The sequence below is a fragment of the Mus pahari genome, chromosome 1 (genome assembly GCF_900095145.1).
Source record: "Mus pahari chromosome 1, PAHARI_EIJ_v1.1, whole genome shotgun sequence".
NCBI classification, from domain to species: Eukaryota; Metazoa; Chordata; class Mammalia; order Rodentia; family Muridae; genus Mus; species Mus pahari.
Genome location: NC_034590.1, coordinates 167,956,562 through 167,970,977, shown reverse-complemented (window position 1 = coordinate 167,970,977; position 14,416 = coordinate 167,956,562). Strand labels below are relative to the sequence as shown.

Sequence of the window (14,416 nt, the reverse complement as noted above, 5' to 3'; positions counted from 1 at the left end):
TGGCTGTCAGAGTGCAGGATTCAAGCTGTTACATATTGGATGAGTTGGAGGACCTCATCAAGTGGAAGCATAGGACATGCCTATGTTTCTGGTGCATGCGAACATTTATTTCTTAAAGGTTTGCCATGGAGGGTGTCATATAGTCTCCAGTGTTTATGTTCGACAGGAGAGTGGAACCACTACAGGGCTGGAGGTCTACTGCTGGGTGAGGGGAGCTGAGGGGCTGTGTTGTTCTCTTTCTAAGGATGTATTCATACTCCTTGTGCTGTGGGTTGTTCAAAATTGTCTCCTGAAGAAACAAGAGCCCAGCTCTGCTATCTGTGACACTTGAAGTCAGAAAGGACAAGGAATGAAGGTGCTCTCTGGATTCCCTCTGAAAAGAGTGGAACTTTAAAGTGGCCAGAGAGGACAGCGCTGTTCCCCACTAACACTCTGGTCTGCTCAGTGTGCATTCTGTTGGCCAAGGTGCCAGGGCTGAAATTTTAATTGAGAGGAAGATCCCCATTGCTTAAATCCATGTGAATGCTCAACAGACCATCCACAGAGCATCCATAAAGACTTAACTAAGCTGCTTTCCCTCTTTATAGTTGGAAACCAGATCCATGCCCATCCCGCTACAGCCCTGAGCCTGGATGAGGCCATCTTCTCTAGTATGTGATTGGGAAGGGGTTGTCATATTGCTTATGTCTGCCCTCCTAGGAGTTCTGACACTCCACAGGAGAGAAGTGTACACTCTCTACGCCCACCTGTGGGGGAACTAGCTGGAAAGACAATGCAGAACTACTTGGCTGTGTGGGAAGTCACTCTGAGGAGGATCAAGGGCACACTGAGGAGGACAGAGGGCACACTGAGGAGGACCAAGGGCACACTGAGGAGGATGAGGGGCACACTGAGGAGGATGAGGGGCACACTGAGGAGGAGGAGAAGCACACTGAGGAGGAGGAGAAGCACACTGAGGAGGAGGAGAAGCACACTGAGGAGGAGGAGAAGCACACTGAGGAGGATGAGGACACACTAAGGAGGACAGAGGGCATACTTAGCTGCCTTGGCTGATCCCTGACACCCCAGCATCAGTCCCACCATGTTGCATTTTTTCCCCTAGTCCTCTGCATCCCACAGACAATCCATTCCTTCCTCTGCCGAAAGATGAGATTCTGTCACTCCAAACAAAGAGCACCAGAGGAGACACGTTTGCACTCACCCTGCCAGGGCTGATGTCCAGGGCATCACAGGAAGCAATGGCAAAGCGCTTGGACCTCTCAAAGCTCCCTTTCCCGATGCTGTGAGAGCCATCTAACAGAAACAGGATGTCAACTTCGGCTGAGCACCACATCACTGGAGACAGGAGCAGATGGACATAATTAAACTAGGTTCTTTTGTGTTATAAAGACTATGAGATGGGGCCTGCTTGTGAGCGCTTCAGCCATATTACATGAGTCCTATGAAGAGGGTCTTTTGTGTTGGTCACTGCCCCAGTCTTTGAGGGTCACTATCTCAGTTGGGTACCCTGACAGGTGAGGCTGAGTTCAAGTAGAAGCAGGGGCCATGCCTTTCTTATACTTCAGCACCACCTGAGGTGGATCTGAGACAGTTTTTTACTGTTGTAACAAAACACCATGACCAAAAGCAACCTGAGGAGGAAAGGGTGCATTTGGCTTACACTTCCATACCACAGTTTATCACTGAAGGCAGGAGCTCAAGCAGGGCAGGAACTGGAGGCAGGAGCTGATGCAGAGGCCGTGCAGGAGGGGGCACTGCTGACCGGCTTGCTCCTGATAGCTTGTTCAGCCTGCTTTCTTATACAACACAGGACCACCATCCCAGAGACAGTAACCCCACAATGGGCTGAGTCCTCCAAAATCACGAATTAGGAAAATATCCTACAGGCTTGCCTGTAGCCAGATCTTCCAGAGGTATTTTCTCAGTTGAGGCTCCTCCTCTCCCTATATGACTATGGCTTGTGTCAAGCTGGCACAAAACCAGCACAAGATATATCTGACACACCCATCACTTAATCCTGTTAGCTCCCCAAGGATTTTATTTCTTTGAATGTCTTCTTGAGACTTCCTATTCTATACGATTCACCACTCAAGGTACATAATTAACATTTCTAGTGCACCCACTGACAGAATCCACTATCACCACCCTTGATGGTAGAACATTTTTCACCACCTCATGGAGAAAGTCTGTCATCTAGCTCACAACTCTAACCCTAAGGAGGTGTGTGTGTGTGTGTGTGTGTGTGTGTGTCTGTGTGTGCATGCGCACAGAGGCTAATGACAGGTGTGGGCTTCTATTGTATTTTCCTTCGGTTTTTGACACAGTGCCTCTCACTGCTTTTGGAGCTCACGGGTTGATCATAAGCCTACAGGATTCTTCAAACACTGCCAAGTGCTGGGACCACATCACCCTGCCACACTCTCAGCCTGAGATTTGTGTTTTTGTTCCCACTAGACAGATAGGGAAGCAGAAACAGTGTGAGCCAGTAACTTTCCAGTAACAAAGTATCAGGGAGTCCTGGGGCTGGCAATGAATCCCGAGTCCCCACACCTAGGAGAGTGGAGAGAAGATGAACTAGGTTGGGCTTCTGGGAAAGCGTTAGTTTGGCATGAGCAGGCAGAAGGACAGATATGGCAGGAAATATGTGTGGCTTGGTAGATGGCAGTCAGGTGACAGAAAACCCTGAGGAAGGCTAAGAAATATATCGACAAAGGGGCTGCTGTGCTGACCCAAGGTCTATCCTGGGACCCACATGTTAGAAAGAGAACACATTCCTCCAGTGCCGTTTGACCTCCGCATGCACTCATACACATAAATGTGCATACACAGACACACACAAATAAATAAATAAATGCAACAAAAATTGAACTTAAAGTTCAGTAACAATGAGGTTGGTTTTGTTGCTGTTGCTTGTAACTATCACTGTTTTAACCAAGGAGAGTCACTCAGCAGGACTTATGGGAAGGGCTGAATGTGGGAAATGACTGGGAAGGCCATGCCATGAGAGGAAGCGGTGGGAACTCTCAGGGGAAGCCTGGGCTCTCCGGGTCCACGGCACCGAAGTCTGAATAGTCACGTGTTTGGAGGAGGAGTAAGCTGAACTTACATTTGCTGGCCACTGCAATCTTCCCCAGGGTCTCCCGGCTCACATGCACTTCCTGAAGAGAGATGGTCGGGGACACTAGGGGAGAAAACACCAGAAGCCATCATGACATGGTAGGATGGGAGGCGTCTTTACCTCAACATTATAGGCCCTAAATAAACAGTAAACAAAGCAGAAGGTAGAACCTTACAAAGGTCCAATATTCCTCACCCCCAAACCACCAGAGTATGTGGCTGTGGCTGTGGTGTGCAAAGCTGGGCTGGGCCTCATTGTAGAGCACATGTGTGATGATGCCCTGGGCTGAATGCTCCACTCCCACCCCTCAGTCCCCAGTATTGCATGGACAGCTTTAAAAATCTCTCTCCTTCTGTGAAGTAACTTTGTTATTTATATTTAGTATCTTGTGGAGGAAAGGGTTGTTTGTTGTTGTTGTTGTTGCTACTGTTGTTGTGGCTATTGTTGTTGCTGTTCGCTTTTTAACACCAGATGGCTATGGAAACACTGTGGTCATGAGGAGCTCTGTCCTTGATCATAACAATGTCCCCTCTGGATACAGCCCTTAGCTGTGTGTTCTTTCAAGATCTTAATCTGCTGCAGGATAAAACATCACTGTCATAAAACGTTAAATTCACGGAAGAGGCAAATCTACAGAAAAGCACCTGGGCAGACACTCGAAGGGTGCCAGAATGCTGAAATGTATAGACTTACATGACCTGAACTTAAAGTTTAAATAGAATTGAGAAAGGATTGAATTGGGAGTTTTCCCATAAGGATGATGTTGTAAACTGACAAAAACTTTCTAGAAAACAGTTTGGCTGTGTGAGTTAAGAATCATAAAAATGGTTATATCCTTTGACACTGTAGTATTGCAACTGAAAATAAAACAGAAGGAAAAACAGCTGTCGTGGAACAGATGTCGTGGGAGGGAAATGTAGATCAAGACCCTCTCCTTTAACCGTCTCTGAGCTAGAGGAATGCAAAGACACACAAAAATATGTGGGAAAACGTTGATACATTTACCAATACAGTTGATATGATCAAGAAATAAAACATGTGAGTGTGGCACGTTCACTGATAAGATTTCTTGTACTTTTTCATATTCAGTAATAATGGTGAATGAGCAGTCAGGGGTAATTTATAAGGATTCTGGGGCTGAGGGGGTAGCTAAGTGGTAGAAAGCTTGGGTGTCAGTCATGAGGCTGTGAGACCAATTTCTGGCACCCCAAATTTAAAAGAAATGAATAACATATCAAAGGGGCCTCAGAACAGTTGAATTGGGGGTGGGGAGTGGGAACAGAGTGGGAGGACACCCAGGGAGCCATTCTGAAAAGCCAGCTCCTCTTTGCAACTTCAAAGAGTGGGGCTTCTAGCTGCAGAAGTACACATGGAGCTGCCGGACCAACGTAACACAATCGTGGTGACACAGGCAGAGGAGACGGAGCTGCCGGACCAACGTAACACAATCGTGGTGACACAGGCAGAGGAGATGAGCCAGAGGACAAAGAGGACAGATGAAGCATCCTGACAGGGATGTGGAGCCGGGGCAGGGGGAGGTGTGGGAGGAGAGGAGGGATCACATGGTGCAGCAGATTGGAGCCACAGGATTTCCAATGCCAGGAAACTGATAAGACACACACACACACACACACACACACACACACACACACACTCAAAGAGCATCAGAGAGCTGCCAGGCATGGGACTAACACTGTGAACACAGAGGTTACCTACTGGTTGGCCTGGTTACTGGGCACCTGCCAAGCTGGGTCCTCTGCCTTCCTGGCCCCTCCTCACACGGGGCTGCAGTGGGACACTCCTCTGCTCTGTTTCCCTTCCTCTGTGTGTCAGCAGGTGGTCCCTGCTTCCCACCACTGGGCTGACCCAGCATTGAGCTCCACAGTCCCAAGCTATGGGACAGGCTCTTTGCATCACTGCACTGGAGACTCTCAGGGCCTGACAACTCAGAGACGGCCGCAGCTCGTCCCACGATCCCACGCGGACCTCAGTTCCCTGGAGACTGCCACGTACAGGAACACGCACCGTCTTCCGTGTTCACAGACCTTCACTCCTCACTTGCATTCCATAGACACTAAAGTTTCCTGAAATAAGCCTATGAGTTGTTGTCAAAGGGCCCAGGAGCCAAAGACTCTTCACCACTACATAACAAATGTAAAAGTACTGTTCATTGTTAAAGACGTAGCAGGGACCCCAAACCTAGCCCCCCACCCCTGAGACCGGAACACTGGGGAGAGTCAGGACCAGAGGCTACCTGTTAAACGTGACACTTGGTCACTTTGCCCCCTGCCTCACATGCTGAAGAGTTACAGCAAGTGCCAGGATTCGGGCAGGCCTATCTTCTGTCTGGGTGACACCTCGGTGCTTTCAGTGAACCTCTGTGTAGTGCTACAGGCTAGGACGAGAGATCCTTGCTTTAGCTGCAAGTCCTAATCAAGTCCGCTGCCGCTTTTAAAGGCCTCCTTCCCAGGCTCCAGAACTTCGCTGTCCTGGTGGCTGGGGTTGGCAATGCTACTGCACAGATAATACTACAAACTATGGGTGTAATCAAACACTCGCTTAGGGATCGGAGAGCCCAGGCTTACACAGAGAGCTCCTACAGTCCCCCTGACTCCCGAGAGAACCCATAATGACGGGGCCAGATCAGGAGTCAGGTGGCCTGGCTGTCATACTTCCAATATCTGGGTCACCATGGGTTAGTGACACAGCCTCTTTGGATCACAGGGCCTTATCTGTACAGAGTGTTGGACAGATCAAGCATGGGAACAGGCGGACAGAACCACAGAGGGGAAGCACCATCACAGAACTCAGGCTGGGACTGCTGATCAGAAACCTCTTTAGGCCTAGCCCTTCCAGATGGCTCCTAGGCCACGGAGACAGCAAGTGAGGCTGTAGACCTCTCCCTGGCTTGGCGATGGGATAAAATGGCCTCCTCTTCCAGCCTCCTGCTCTCAGGGGCCAGGTAGGAGGTGACCAAAGTTGACTCAGTAGACAGCAAACACCTGCTCTCTGAAACACAGACTCGGGAAGATCATGCTCCTAGAGGCTTCCGACACCACCTCAGTTTTGCAAAAGAGCACACCAGGCTGGGCTTGCACAACCAACCATCAGCGAACATGTTTTTATTTCTGGGATGTCCGTCTACAGGCACACTGTCCTCCACCATCTCTGTCCATCCCGCAAAGAGGCTAGAACTTGCAGGGGTTGGGGAGTGGGGTCAAAGAGGGAGGTTAATGGGAGGGAGCTGCCATCTTCTGCTTTAAAGTCTACGTCCTGAGCACAAGGTCTACTTCGAGTCATAGATTACACAGTGGTGGGTAATCCGTCTACAGGGTCCTTCCCAGGGGGAACCACCAGCTGTCCAAAACTCACAGCAGTGCACTACGGGTCTGTGTTGGGAACTACTGGGCACAGCCTCTAAGGGGATGAATGGGGAAATGACAATCTGGGTACCAGAGCAGCTGTGTAGGGCACTGAGGGACAGATAGGGGTTTACTTAGTGACAGTGGCAGGATGGGGGTTGGAGCAGGTGATCTGGCAGGGTAGCCTTCAGGATTCAGATCCCCTGGGAAGAGGGGACAGTAAGGGTGCTGTGCAGAAGGGGGAGACCTGCCACGGAAGATTCAGGATGAGCAGGACCTCTTAGAGAAGTAGAAAGTCACTCGGACGCTTCAGGTAGGGGCAAAGCAGTGGCCGGATAGGATCAGATTTGTACAGGGGAAAGGCCACTAAGAGAAGGAGCCCCACCCCCACCCCAGGACCCAATCGGATTAGGATCATTGGGAGGCAATGGTAGAAGTGCAAGCAGAGAACAATGGGAGGCTTGGGAGAGTGGAGATGTAAATTTAAGAGACTGCAAATTTATACCAGGGCTGGGAGGTGGCTCTGTGGGTCCTGGACTTGCTGTGTCAGCATGAAGACCTGAGCTTGGATCCCCAGCACCCACAGGAGGCTGGGAGCAGTGGTGTGTACCTGCAACCCCTGCTCTGGGGGCAAAAGCCTCCTCTCAAAGGCTGAGGTGGAGAGTGACCAAAGAAGAAGACATCTGACATCAACTTCTGGCTTCAGGCAAGCACATGCCTCCTCTTCTCCACACACACAAAAGATGACGTTAAAGCTGGTGGGATTAGAAAGAAACCGAGCCCTCAGAATTTACAGCCCACCAAGAGACACCTTACCTCTGGAGAACAGGAGCGTGTAGATGGCTGGTAGAAGCAGAAGTGGAGGCATGTTGTTAGACCTATACAGGCAGGGAGGGAAAGGAAAGCAGGCATCAGCAGAGAGCTCTGTGACCAGCCCCAGCACGACTCTACAAATACACCCAGGAACAGGACACCAGCAGAGAGGTCTGTGACCAGCCCCAGCATGCCTCTACAGATACACCCAGGAACAGGACACCAGCAGAGAGGTCTGTGTCCAGCCCCAGCACGCCTCTACAGATACACCCAGGAACAGGACACCAGAGGCCTCAGTGTGATCACTGCAGTCTGGAGAATCAAGCCCCCGTAAACCACGAAGGCCTTTCCCAAAATCTAACTTTAATCTGCTATCGGACATAGTTCCAGCTAGCATTTACCTCAGATCCAGTCAAGGTCGTCCACAGCCTTTTGGAGATTTCCTGCCCCAAAGGTCCCCAATCTAACCCCTGCAAGGTCCCAACAGGCCATATGATCCCTCTTAAAGAAAGTCACTCCCCCCTCCAGAACAAGGTGGAGGCTGGAGTTGAACACTGTCATTTTCTAAATCCCCTAGCAAGTCCGGAAATGTTTCTCGGTTACTGAGATCAACTCCAAAGAGGAGCTGCGCGTCTCAGTTTGCTTTCTGATGCTGCGATGAAACATGTGACCAAGAGCAACTTGGGGAGGAAAGGGTTTATTCAGCTTCTGTCATTAAGGGGAAGCCGGCAGGAACCTGGAAGCAGGAAGAGATGCAGGGGCCAAGATGCTTAAGTGGCCTGCTCAGCCTCCTTTCCTATTCAACCCTGGAAGGAATGCCCACAGTAGGCTGGGGCCTCCCTCCGGCACCAATCTCTAATCAGGAAAATGCCCTCAAACCTTGCCCACAAGGAGACATTTTCTCAATTGAGGCTCCTTCGTGGATGACTCTACCTTCCTCAGGTTGACAAAACACACACACAACCCTGCACACTCGCTGTTGCCAGAACAAAAATGTCAGAAGATCCCCAGGTGCAGGAGAGGCTGTTGGCCTGTGGAGAGGGGTCACGAGATTCCAGATCCTGGGTCGCCAGCAAGGCAGACTCAGGACTTTCCTTCCTCTCTGCACCCACATATTTTCCCTTACATTCTAGACTGGATGTGGGACAAGCCCCTGCCTGTCACTGGGGGAATCCAGTGGAGGAGGCAGTGGATGAGAGGGAAAGACTTGGGGAAGACTTCCTACTCCTTAGCTTTAAAGTGGTTTCTGGGTTTCCAGCGTCTGACCTTGGAATGTGGATGTGCAGAAGCCAGAGGCTCAGGCCTGTGCACATCTAATGATGATTCCAAAAACCACATTCTCAGCTGTCTGTGAGGAAGGGGATGTGGGAGGATCCTGCTTCCAGGACACTAGGAAACATGGCCCCTTGATTCATACCACAGGTCTAACCTAAATATCGTCACCTTTCCTTTTATCTGCCTCTGCTTGCCCAGCTGAGCATTTTCAGTCTCCTACCTTCCTGTCATTAAAAGAAGCTGCCTGGCAGGTAGCTCCCCACGAATGCTCGTCCCCGGAGCTAGCTTGACAATCCTGACGGCATCTCTCTCTCGCCTGTCCCGTATTTTCACACAGCTCACACCAAACTGATCCTCTCGTTTGCCAGGTGCCCAAGGCTTAAGACGAGGGATGACGGATGACACCTGGCACCTGTACTTCCTGCCTGGTCCATAGGAAGAGAGTCGCATGCTCGCTAGAAAGAAACAAAGATTCTCACCTGCAGAGAATGGGAGGAACCTTCCAGGGGCATCTTTGTGTTCATATACTCAATGTTTTTTTTTTCTATACCAAGATAATAGGGATTGCTGCTTCCAAACTGGTGAATTGTTATTTGACATTCTCCAAGCACTATCAGCACTCCAGATCTTCCAGCCCAGTCGCCACAGCATTCAGTTTATTCTCATCTTGTTACCGATCAAGACGTTCTTACAATATCAATTCAACACTGCTCTCGGTCAAGAATGTAATGGGATCTCGCTGTATTGCCCCAGCTGCCCTTGAACTCCTGGGCTCCAGTGTGCTTCAGCCTCCTGAGTAGCTCCAACTACAATACATATCACCATGTTCAGCCTAAAGACAATTTTTAAATAAGCACAAACTCTGCAGTTAAAAACCAACAACCACTCTTATCCAGTAAACATTCATTACAGGCTGCCACCAGGCTCCAGATATTGAAGTCTTCTCTTTTAACTCTCCTAGCCAGCCAGTGAGAGTGTGTCTCTCTCATTATAGATGCTATACTGCACAGCTGAAGACTCGAGGAGAATGTCAAGCAAGGGAGGGAAGCTGGGACAGGAGACCCAGTGGGGGCATGGTGGCAGAAGTTTGGGATCCAGGAAAAGGCTATAAACCCTAGGATCAGAGGAAGAGAATCCTGATCATATCTGACACCCTGAATCCAGCCCTCGGGCGGCTTTAACCAGCTAGTGCCTGCCTTTAGTTCCCATACTTGGGTGCCCGGTGAGATTTCCAGGGCCCTATGCATTCCTGTTGGTGACCTGTAGGCCAGAGGCAGGAAGAGAGTCTGTTTGCCAAGTCCTTCCCATTACAGAACCCCTCGCCCACTGCATCCTTTCCTCTTTTCCATTACCCTATGCTCGACGTACGTTATTCCACAATTCCAGGCAGCTGGCAGCTGGACGTGGGAGCTGTGCTCAGATCTTCCCATCTGATTGCCACACCTTTGCGGCACCTGCACCATCGAGTGAGGTCTGTTGCTAAATCATTCCACTGTACACAGACTAAGAATTGTATCTCTCAGACACAGCAAGGAACAAAAGCCAACACGAGGCTGCTTTTGAAAGAATGTCCCTGGGGGTGGCTCTGCAGGGCTGTGCCGTCTTTTCTCAACCATCAGGTATAAGAGTTCGGGGAAAGGGAGACTTCCACCTCATTAGAAAATAAAACTTCCACAAATATTACAGTGCCTCTTGTATGCTTTCCCCAATCTGCAGTATGGAAACCCGAGTCCTCTGTAACAGCCGATGTAAGAACAGGAAGACTGAAATCAGAGGTGGTCTCCGGCCCGGCCAGGAAGTCTTTGCTGTTTTGCTATAACAATCGTTTTCCTTGTCTTTCACGTAATATATCTTGCTCAGGCCCAGAGACTCAAGACAAGGGAACATTTTTCCTAGTTTGATATGCCAGAGAATGCCCTCCACCCTCCCGCTCCCCTCTCTCTCTCCCTCTTTCCCCTTTTCTCCCCCTTTCTGTCTGTTTGAAACAGGGCATTGCTAGGTTGCTTAAGCTGGGCAGGAACTGCAAACGCCCCTCCCTCCCGCTTCAGCCTTCCATGCAGCTGGAACTACAGACGCGCATCACCACACCCGGCTAGGGATAACAGTGTAAGGCTTCCTACGAAAGGCTGTGTCCTCCTTAAAGAGAGCTTCAGAACCCAGAAGTCTCACAGGCAGAAATCAGCATGACAGGATGATGATGAATATATCGCTGTGGAGACCCTGGAAGATTGGCCAATCACAGAGGCTCCCATTCACCCCACATCTGCTAAGACATCTGTAGATGGAACAGCTTTGGGCTCCCTTGGCTGACATCTATGTCTGTTCTCCATCGCACAGGACTCAGATGCTCCGCAGTGAAGAGCTGCAAACCCTGGGGGAACTAGGAGGGGAGGGACAACACACGGGGTATTGAGTCAGGAGACTGGATTCCATCCCAGGCTGCTTCGGCACCTTGATTCTCTCATCTGTAGAATGGCTAGGACCTCGCTGTTCTAACAGCGGGGTGACATGAGAAAAACCTTGCTGAGAGGAAGAAGTTCATTTTCTACATGATGGTAAGAGATTCTTACACTAAACTCACCAATTTTACCCAACAACATTCAGTCCTGTAGGGTTGTGTTAGCATATTCACTTTCACGGAGGATGAAACGGACTTGGAGACCTGAGGTCGCATGGAGCTAGAAAACTGCGTTCCCGGACTCTAGCCCAGGTCCTCTCAGCCATGTCAATACAGGTGGAGATCTAGGTGGATTATAAGTATGAACAAGCCAACAAGAGACCTAAGCATGAGCCTTTCTGGTACATTCTTTCACTTCAGCCTCTCAGCTTTCTTCTCTCTATAATGGAGGTGACACTGTCCACCTCTTTGCCTGAGAAAGGTTGGCAGGATTCCACAGGACACCAGTCCAAAAGCCCCCTTAGACAAAGGCAACCCTTCCTAATTACAGATCAGAGGAACCTGGTTAAAGAGCTGTGATTATTAACACCAAGGGGACTAGGGGTAGCGACCCTAACTTGAGTTAAGTCAGGAGGAAGCACTGTTGAGGATGGGAAGGGCTGTGGCTAGCCTGTACTGAATGAAAGGGAAAACTGAGGCAGCACCTTCAAATGTATTCAGCAGCTCTAGAAGCAGGGTCCCAGACAGAAAAACACAGACATGCCGAATTCTGCTGCATGCCCCTCCAGTGGTCTTGTATAAATAATACAATGGGCATTCTGAAGCAGTCTTACTGGGGGAGCGGGGTTAATTAGGAGTTCTATCACAGTCCTCCTCTTGCAGAACACTGGCCTTCAAACGTACCCTTCATCAGAGCATGCCCACGCCACGAGGACAGCTCTGATTACCTATATCACACCCTCAAGATGGAGCCTGCTGGGGTCCTCCTGGGGTCTCAGCCTATCCCTCCTGCAGCTCCCTGGCAGCTGTATGTAACTACTCCAGTTGCACAGGGTTAGGGTGCTGGAGTCGGGAAAGTTTATAGGAGGCTGACTAACTACACAGCTATGGGGATGTTGCCGGGGCAAGACTGTCCTGTAAGCAAGTCTGATAACTCACTGGTTTGGTTGGACCCTGGAGGATCAGACATTGGTACGTTGCTGGTACATTATCTGGGATGAACTTTGTTTATATCCCACCAAGGAAAAGCTCATACAACACTTCCAAATCACAATCTTTTTTTTTTTTTTTTTTTTGTGGCGGTGCATAGTACATAAGTCTGTAGCCCACCGTTCTGAAGCACTTCATGGTACCGTTCCCACTCCCACTGACATAAAGGTAGGAAATTTCCTTTATCCAATGGCAGTTAAGCATCTTCCCTGCACCCAGAACTTCAGGTGTCAGACAGTAAAAATGCTTCATAATCGTAGGAGACACACACAGTAAGAGTACAAAGGCATTGTCACGAGGTGCTCTGCCCCAGACTCAACACTGCTAACTAAGGATGCCCTTCTCATGAAGCTCCTTAAAAAGCCAGGAGTGGAGAATTGGATGTGTGCTTGTAACAGAAGAAGCCCATCTGAAAGATCATTTACTGTGGGATTTAGTTATATGGCATCTAGGAAACAAACCATGGAGATAGCTGAACAGATCAATCATTGCACGATTCTAGGGAAGGGTGACTTGAACAGGCAGTAGTAAACATTTGTCCCCGTGTATAGAATGTGCTATGCCATATGTGAGTCCTCAACTGTGGAGTTTGAAGGTTCAGCACTTGTAACAAATCCCATGTGGTGGGGGATGGTAATAGGTGGGGGTGGATTGGTTTGTCTTTAAGTTCTGGGTGGGTAGACCCAAACCAAATTTGATGAGAAATACTTCCTTGATGGATTTTCAGACACACTGGTGTTGATGGAGGGAGGAGTCCTTCTGTATCCCTGGGATTTGCCTCAGAATCAAGTCTAGAAAATTCCACACCCCGGAAGGTAGCTTTGAGCTAACCACCCAGACGCTTTCCGTTTCATTCTCAGTAAGATCACTTCGGAGCAAAAGAGACTTTGAAGTTTTAGGACTGAATCTACAGGCATTCAGAGGGCTCTCGGTTTATTTAACCAAGGTAGCATATAGTGGGATGCCATACCACTAACAATCAATCATTCCCTCCCCTAGTGCGGTCCTTACTGAGAAGTCCAGGCTGATGCCGGTAGGCAACGCTGTAAGCAAACACAGCGGAGCATCATCGCCCCTTTCCCTCTGTCTAGTGCTCGGACTTTTAAATCACGGAGTTTCGATGTGCTGAGTCCCTCCCACTTTATCTCAGCCCGCCACTGATGTCTGGTCCCGGGCAGGCTGGAAAAGGGCAGAGAACAGGGCTGAGCCAGGTGTTGTTTGCTGCGGGGAGCCGGAAGGCAAGCCGTGTCTCTCCCAGGCGTGCTTTCTGCGAAAAGCAGAACCCTTGTCTCCCTCTCAGAGTCGCGAACTTTCCTCGAGTTCTTCAGGAAGTGAGTTATTTGAAAGGACAAGGCTGTCTGGCTAGAAAACCCGCGTGGAAATGCTGTAGCACCTGAGTGCTCATAATACGGAGTGAGGAGCACGTTCCCAAAGCTTTTTTTTTTTTTTTTTAAATCAAAACTACAGCCTCTTCTGCAGTGGCCAGGGAAGGGGTCCCCACGACGGCGCCAGGCCGCTGGCGTTTCTCCATCCGCAGCCTGTCCCCCGCCCCCACCTCCCAAGCCAGCACCCCTTACCTGGTGCGACGCCGCGTGCGCTCTCCCTCTCCCGGATGGCGTCCTTCCAGGCGGGCCGCTTAGGTGCGCGCGGACAAAGCGAACAAAGCCGGCGGCACTCGGCTCGGCTGGGCAGGTAGGGGCGCGGGCTCAGGGCTGGGGCTCCGCAGGCTCGCTCGCTCACTGGCAAGGGTGCGCCCAGTCCTCCGCCCCACCCCGCCCCGCTCCGCTTGTTGGAAAGCGTGGGGCTCCCACCCGCGGAGCGCACAGCTGCTCTGCCTGCGGCGTAAGCTGGGCTCCGTTCGGGTGGGAGCTGCGACTCGCAGCCACGTGGGGCACCTGTTGGTCTCTCCCAGCAGAGGCGGGCCGGGCCGCTCGGATGCAGCCTGTGAGGATCCGGACGTTCGGCGTGAGGGCGGCGCAACCGCTCCTCCAGGGAACTGCGCCCGCCTCGTCCCTCGCCCTGCCGGGCTACCCGCGACCTACCGACCACAGCATCGTAAACACTTCCGAGCGAGTGGGCCGCTGCAAGCGGTGCGGCTGTGGTCACAGACAGCGTTGGCTACTCTGCAGGTTTTATCGATTCCACCCTTGAGGAAATGTTGACTTTGGCATCGTTTCCACTTGTCTTCTGCTTTTTGCCAACCGGCCTGTTAGTTCTTGCAGGTGGGTGATTATTGGGCAG

At 50.6% G+C, this 14,416-nt stretch overlaps 1 protein-coding gene across 2 annotated transcripts in view; it reads right to left on the bottom strand.

The window, feature by feature from the left end:
- Vwa2 (von Willebrand factor A domain containing 2) overlaps positions 1-14,095 on the bottom strand; it is a 42,103-nt gene extending 28,008 nt beyond the window's left edge. Inside the window, exons 1-4 of one of the 2 annotated variants that reach the window (XM_021209048.1) lie at positions 13,753-14,095; positions 7,297-7,358; positions 3,107-3,181; positions 1,202-1,335 (exon numbers count right to left, since the gene is read on the bottom strand). In XM_021209048.1, the coding sequence (XP_021064707.1) occupies positions 1,202-1,335; positions 3,107-3,181; positions 7,297-7,348 (261 nt within the window). In that variant the 5' untranslated portion in view covers positions 7,349-7,358; positions 13,753-14,095. Of the gene's footprint in view, positions 1-1,201; positions 1,336-3,106; positions 3,182-7,296; positions 7,359-9,047; positions 9,084-13,752 lie in introns of those variants that run through there. The other variant, XM_029540364.1, reaches the window with a different exon arrangement.
- Positions 14,096-14,416: the final 321 nt, after the last annotated feature.